The sequence below is a fragment of the Felis catus genome, chromosome B2, assembly GCF_018350175.1.
Source record: "Felis catus isolate Fca126 chromosome B2, F.catus_Fca126_mat1.0, whole genome shotgun sequence".
Taxonomy (NCBI): domain Eukaryota; kingdom Metazoa; phylum Chordata; class Mammalia; order Carnivora; family Felidae; genus Felis; species Felis catus.
Window position 1 is genome coordinate 96,955,359 of NC_058372.1, and position 7,808 is coordinate 96,963,166.

At 41.8% G+C, this 7,808-nt stretch overlaps 1 protein-coding gene across 1 annotated transcript in view; it reads right to left on the minus strand.

The window, feature by feature from the left end:
* SEC63 (SEC63 homolog, protein translocation regulator) overlaps positions 1–6,928 on the minus strand; it is a 74,382-nt gene extending 67,454 nt beyond the window's left edge. The window contains exon 1 of the mRNA XM_003986424.6: positions 6,700–6,928. Coding sequence (XP_003986473.2) covers positions 6,700–6,823 — 124 coding nt within the window. The 5' untranslated portion in view covers positions 6,824–6,928. The remainder of the gene's footprint in view (positions 1–6,699) is intronic.
* Positions 6,929–7,808: the final 880 nt, after the last annotated feature.

Consider the following 7,808-nt stretch of genomic DNA (forward strand, 5'->3'; position numbering starts at 1 on the left):
TAATTCAATGTTTGTCACCCCATCTACAAAGCCTAAATGCTGCACTATAATTCATTATGCCAAGGTCCCAGTTGGTTTCCTCTGCTGTGTAGGACTTAAGCGTACATGTCTGATTCCCCTTTCTGTCAGGATAGATCAGAGGGAAATGACTTTATTTTAAAATGACTCAAACTTCTCAGATGTCTAATATCCCTTCAAGATCTAAAGTCTTAAAAAGACTATATGTTCTAAATTAAATATGAATGCTCATAAAATATACTCCTGTGAACACAAAGCTGTATGAGCCAGTTTTTTCTGCTAAATTCCATTCAACAGACTGAAATAATCAACTCCACTATAATTAGAAACCTAGATAAATCAATAGATAATTTTCAATTGAAATATTTCATTTGAAATAAAAATGATCATCCCCACCCTTTTCCCTGCACTCAATCCCAAAACTGAACTGATAAAAGTAGGTTATTATTGGGCCAATCACCAGGTTTTTTTTTTTTGTTGTTTTTGTTTTTTAATGTTTATTTTTGAAGAAGAGAAAGAGCATGAGACAGGAAGGGGCAGAGAGACAGGGAGACAGAGAATCCGAAGCAAGCTCCAGACTCTGAGCTGTCAGAACAGAGCTCGACACGGGGCTTGAACTTACCAGCCAGAAGATCATGACCTGAGCCAAAGCTGGAGGCTTAACCAACTGAACCACCCAGGTGCCCCACCAAACAGCTTTTAAGAGAGGGAGAAACAGGGGTGCCTGGGTGGTTTAGTCAGTTAAGCATCTGATTCTTGGTTTCGGCTCAGGTCATGCATGATCTCACAGTTCCTGGGTTTGAGCCCTGCATCAGGCTCTGTGTTGACAGTGCAGAGCCTGCCTGGAATTCTCTCTCTCCCTCTCTCTGCCCCTCCCCCTCATTGCTGTCTCTGTCTCTCTCAAAATAAATAAATAAAATTTTTTTAAAAAGAGAGAGGGAGGGAGGGAGAAATAAGTGAAAATTCAAAATCTGCACTCCACTTTAATTCTCTCCAAGGTACTTTTACATTCTGTAAGTAGTCCAAGCTATCTTAGAGTTCTCTTTCTAATCTACCCATTCCCCTACATCCAGACATTTCAGTGGACTAATCAGCCTCTGAAATGGTCTCCTTCTCTATCTAGTTCTTCCCTACCCATCAACCTCCCATCCTCTTCTGCCAAATCATTCTCCACACAATGCTCCACAAGAGCAAAACTGACCAAGGCATTACCCTACTCTAAAAACTCCAGTTTATCCAATAACTTACAGGATAAAGTATAAGCTTCCTAAAATGGCAAACTGACCATGTCATGAACTATTTAAAAACTTCCACTGTTTACCCAAAAAATTACAAAATAAAGTATAAGAGTCCTAAGATGGCTGATTTACTTTTAAGAACACAGCAAATCTCTACCATTTATTAAACATCTCCATGCTTTTGCATATACTTTCTCCTACCTAAGGGATACATTTCCCCCACTGACCCTTTATGACCCATCTCAAACAACCTCCTCTGAATGAAATACCCAAATCCAGAAACAGAATTATTCATTTCTTCCTCTGTGCTCTCACAGCACTTTCCACTTACCATTTCAATACTTACTATCGTGTGTTATATTACAGGAGGCAGTACAAGAGTAATGGCTAACAAGAGAAGCTCTAGCATTAAGACGGTTTTGGATCCAACACCCAATCTTCCAGCTAGCTATACGGCTTTAAATAAACTTTCCTCCTCTAGGACTTAGTTTTCCTATTAGTAAAATTGGGATAATACCTGAGTCTGGCTCAAAGTGCTATTATGAGTGCATTCAGCACTACTTGCCTTGGGCTAGCAAACATTCAAATGAACAGCAGCAGAGCTGAGATGAGAATCACAATTATCTGTCTCAGGCTGGAGGGGGGTGTAGGGCCTTCGCAACAAGAGGAAGGACCATGTCTACAGTCATCCCCAGAAGAGGAAGAAAAGGGGGAGGTGCACACACCAAAATGTTTAATTACCTCTGGGTGATGCGATTACAAGCAATTTTTGTTCTGCTTTCTTTGTGTGTGTGCTTTTCTGTACTGGGTATATACAACCTAGTAAGAAAAAAGTTCTATGCACTTAAAAATCTGATCCATCACCTAGAAGCAGTATCTAGCACATAGTTAATCCTCTATAAATACCTATCAAATGAAGGAATGTCTACACTGTGTTTAGTTTTGTGGGCATGTTTATGTGCATTTTATTTCTTTGCTTCTGAGAATCACTTCTTATAGGGCATATTATTATTATGCCTAGAAAATGAGGTTGAGTTCAGAAATAACAAAATAGGAACAAAGCTGGAACTTAAAGCCAGAACTTCTAACTTTCCAAATTCAGAGTTTTCTTACTATACTACAGAGCACTAAAAATGGACTCCTATTCACATTCCCAAGTCAGAGAGTTGAATCACTTGCACACTGTCTGAGAGGGAGAAAGCAAAGAAAAATAAAGAAACATAACTTTTTTTTTAAGTTATACTCATCCTTTCAAAACCATGGGGAAAAAAACCTGAGTACAGTATATCTATTTGTTTACTCCTGAATTAATTCTGTAAAATAAATAACTACTGTCTCTATTTTACAGATGAGTGAACTAAAATATATAGAAGTTAAATAACTGGCCCAAGATCACACTGTAGTAAAGCAGCAGATCCAGGTTTCAAAACCAGACAGTTTTGAAACAGTAAGATCAAGGAGTAAGGTCAAATAAGTTTTAAAAAAATAAGGTCAAGAAATTAAAGAAACAATAACCTGGAAACGATAATGATATATTTTATCTCAATTCAAAGGATCAATAAGCCTTCATCTATGGAACAGATAAAAGCATGTTCTTGATTATTTGAAATTCTAATATTTACAAGCAGTTATTTTTTCTTGTTAAATACCACTGTAAACCTGTATTATTAACATTGTTTTATTTATTTTAATGTCCGTTTATTTTTGATAGAGAGACAGCGTGAGCAGGAGAGGGGCAGAGAGAGAGACACAGAATCTGAAGCAGGCTCCAGGCTCCGAGCTGTCAGCACAGAGCCTGACGCGGGGTTCCAACTCAAAAGCTGTGAGATCACGACCTGAGCTGAAGTCGGACACTGAACCGACTGAGCCACCCAGGTGCCCCAGAACTGTTTTAACAAATATATTCGGCTTTCAACTACAAGAACTTTACAGCACTGTTCTACAGGAAGTGCTTCTTAGCTATGTAAAACAAAAAGGCTAAAACATTAGCGGTTGTTTTTTAGCAAAGAGCACATATCAAAAGAAATACACCATCTCCCAAAATGACAACTCCAGCAAAAGACGAGTACTAAGGAAGTTCTCTTTGCTAGCTACCATTTACATCACATAGGGACCTTTAAAAATAACCAATACACAGCACCCACTCCAGACCAATTACATCAGATATCTGGGGATGGGTATAAGTTTTTTTTTTTTTAAAGCTCCCCAAGTGATTCTAATGTGTAGCCAGGGTTGAGAACCACTGTTCTAAGGAAATCTAAACCCTCTGTTATTACTTCATGCAGAGCTTTTGTCCATAATGGTCTGAAAAAGTATTCAGTCAACTTACTCAACACATTTGCAAACAACCAGGAGAGTAAAATAAATAGGACCCCGCAACTACTAAAAGGGGTATTAACTGTGAGTGCACTTAGCCCAATAGATTAGACAACAATCAAGGCTAAAGGATTCCATTAGTGTTCTGGATAACAGAGGAACTTCAATTAACATATCAAATATGCCAATGACCAAGCTACTTCTATCTCTCAAACCGTAGATTTTACCATCTGTGAAATGGTGCCATAATTTCTAATGGACCCAAGAGCCCAATAATTCAAGAAAAGCAACACTGAAACAAGCATAAACCTTGAAACTAAAAGACCCACATGTATCATCATCTTGAAAAACAAAACGAAAATTAACCTGAACTTTAATGTAGAAATGCTGGCAAAGAAAACATTTTCATACTTTCCTGCAGAGAGTATCCCTGAAAAGTCAAGAATGCCATAAGAACTCTGAAATTCAAACTCATATGCCTACATTTTTACATCTGGCTACTTGCAGTTTCACAGGAAAATGAAATACAGTAAGCTTCAAAATCAAATATAAAAGTATCCTGTTGTGTTAATCAAAAATACTACTACAGGTCCATATCCTTTATTCAAAACCCTTGAGGAAATACATATTTCAGAATTTTTCAGCTTTTAGAAACACAGTACAGTGTCTCTATCTTTACAAGCCCTTGAGGATCTACAACAACACCAATCATCAAACAAATTAGTATTCCAAATTAATATGCTATATTAATACTATTTTCTAAGTGAGAAGAATAAAGATTGTAAGTAGCCACCTGTTGATACAAGTCACCAAATTATTTTGCTGCAAACATCTGAAGAAAAACTTTCAGAGCTTTGGGTGAACCAATAATTCCAAGATTTCTCTTTGATACCCAAGACACTGCAAACTGAACTTCAGGAAAAAAGTCACTATAATGAAAACATCCCTTTAATACCACTGTAGTTCTAAAGAAACAACTCAAATTACAGTAGAAACACAAAAATAAAAAATAGTCCAAGTAACGTCCACCAATTTTCATGATGATGAGAATAGCATTTTAAGCATCCACCTTAATTTTCACAGTGCAATTTTGAGCAAGACCAAATACATTATTAACATGTACACACTTACTGACTAAGGCAAGCTTGAGGCAGAGAGCCAGATGTAAATAAAGGGCAAATCAACACCTTTCTCTCTAGCAATTTGGAGACAACAGAGGACTTTGAAGCTAAGCAGACCAGGTTCTGCCACAAAGGAGAAAGTTACTTAAGCTTTCTAAACTGCAGTTTCTTCACATAAGGATAGAGATGATAATAACAGTACCTACTTCATTGTGTTTTCAACAGGATTAAATAAAGTGACATTTGAAATCCATAACTTATACAGTCACTATTAATTCCCTACCACCTTTCCAAAGACCAACTAACTATATGCTGGAGCAGCTCAAGTATAACTTGCCTGTAAGCTATCAGGCAAATTTTATAATACAAAACCGACCATGAAAATAGGACTTTCAAATTTCAAAAGTCCAGTGTAGATTAAAATGACTAATTTCTGAAATCAGCAGCTTCTCGAAACACATTCTATCCAAACCTACCTCTCTCCCAATACCCTTCTGTCTTCCACACAACCAGTTGCACACATAGGGATAGTAAGTGAAAATAAACCACTGTACTCAGAAGTTCACTTTTCACTCAAAATAAAATTAGATTGGCCTAGGTTTGGCAGATAAGGGAAACCATTACAGTATTAAGACTTCATCATTCATATACAACCACTGTCCAAAAAACCCAGATAATTTAAATACACAGGAAACTAAGGCACAACAGTCCAAAATCCTACTTTCATAAACTATCCACAAAGTAAGAAAACTGATAACTTTGGGCAGATTTTGCACCCAATGGATATTTAAACTTACCATCAAATGTACAAAAAGATGGAATCCTTTGCTATTTATCCTAAATTCAATTTAATTCCATGATGTAATTCAAGAATTTTACAGAACATGGAGTCTTAAAGCATAAAAAGTTCTGAGCTGATTAAATGCTTCACTGTTAACAACTGCCCCCAAATACAGTATACAACGTGGACAACCTAGACTTCCATCACACTGAACTTGAAGGAAAACCTTTAATCAAGTTAGCATAGCTCCTATGAAATTGAAAGCTTTCCCTAAATGTTATTACTCAAAAACTACTAGTTAAATAACCTATTAGGGCCTGGCAGTTCCATCAGCTTCAAGAATATCACTTGCCATATATCCTAGTACAGCGCAACATAAAATGCCTCGAAAAGAATCTCTATTATTCTATGTTCTAATCCCATGTGTTTAATGAGAAAAGATTTAGAACTAAAAGCAAATGGACCAGGTACCTCACAACCACCAACGAGATGCACTACCTACACACTTAATCCTTCATTCTTGCACTTTTCCTCCATAAACAGGAAACTCCAAAGAGAAGGAAATAGAGAACAGCCTATTTTTGCTAAGGGGAATAACAGCATTGCTTCCAACCCCACAGCGTGAGTGAACAAATGAAAAAGCAACAGGGGAAAGGCACGGGGGGAGGGGCGGTCGGTGAGCTCAGTTAGGAGTCCTAAACATGCCATCCAGCTCAGACAGTGCCCAAAACATCTGTAACGGCAGCTGCAGCAGAGAAACGAGGGGGTGTGAGGGTAGAGGGCCGTGGCTTGGGGGCTCGGAGTTGTGCCTGCACGTTCGGCTTCCTCCTTTGCCAACTCTTCTCTCACCTCCCAATTCCCATCCTCCCCAACCCACCCTGCTCCCTCCATATAGAAAAATAACCAATAAAATCAGAGGCAGAGAAGACAAAGAAGCAGGAGGAGGCTGCAAGGAGCGTCCAGAACAATGGGGGAGAGGGTGCGAAGCGAAACTCCTGAAAAGGACAATGAAACAAGGGTGGAGAGGAGCCCGGAGAGGAACCAGGGAAACACCGCCGAGCCCGGGCCCCGCCAGAGGCGGACGCCTGGACTCGAGGCTCGGCTGGGCGGTCTGTATCACCCGGACGCTGGGGGCTGGGCTAGGCTGGAGCGGACGGGGGCGGCGCGGCCCACAGGGGCCGGCGGGGCCTGCGCGGGTCCGCGGGCAGCTGCCGGCAGGACTCACCGGCGTTCTGGTCGCGGGGCCAGAGGTAGTATGTGGCCGGGATCACGATGAGCCCCACGAATGAGGTGAGGAAATAGAAGAAGGTGTTCCCGCTGTCATCGTACTGGAACTGCTGTCCCGCCATGGCACCCCCCCCTCCGCCGCTCTGTCCTCACCGCCGCCGCCACGACCCCGCTCTGATCTCCAGCACCCAACACCCCGGCCCTCTGTGGCGTAGCTCGGACGCCGCCGCCGCCGCCTCTCCTCCCCGCCCCCACGCTACTCTCACGGACACGCCGCCGCCACCGCCGCTGCCGTCGCCAGATCTCGCGAGAAGAAATAGTTCCCGCCCCACTCGGTTTTTCCCTCCCTCTGCCTCTCCCCAATACACTCGCTAAGGGAGACGTGGCGCGCGCAGCCTTGGAACTCGGCGAGGTCCCTCCCTTGATCCCGCCCCCAAGCCAGAGGCCCGCCCCTCGAGCTCCTGTAGGTCCTCCTCTAGCCTTAAGAGTCCCCGGTGGTGCCTTTTCTCCTGAGCCTTCTTTCCCAGCGTCCCACTAGCTGTCTTGAGGTCATTTTAGGGGGGTCCCAGCAAAGACCCGCGGAGCTGTGAGTGCGTGCGGTTCATCACCTGGCTGCTCCTGGAGTCGCAGCTATTCGGAGCAGATCTGAGGTTTCCTTGCCTCTCCCTTCTCCCATCCTTACCTCACCTTGTCTGCCCTCTCTCTTATTTAATTTCCCTGGTTAATAATAACGCTTCTTTAAGTTCCAGATCCGTCCCTCCAGCCCTCACATTTTGAAAACACGGGTCATTCAGAATTGGGCGGCGCAGGGGGGATGGTGGGGGTTTTGTTGTGGTTTGTTTGCAAAGTAATGTTTGCTATTAAAAGATTGCGATCTAAGCTGCGCCCATTTTGCAGATGGAGATTCCCCAAGCCAATAGAGATTGTGGCCTGTACATCCCAGAGGCAATATTTATAGACACCAGGTCACCAGTATTTTCTTCGTCCCAGGCTGTAGGCTGAGACTTTTATTGCTTTATACCATTTAATCGTTGGTAAACCCCTTGGGAAAAATCAAAGCATGCCCTCTCCAGATGAGGAAATTGAGGCTCAGAGAGATTGCCCTAA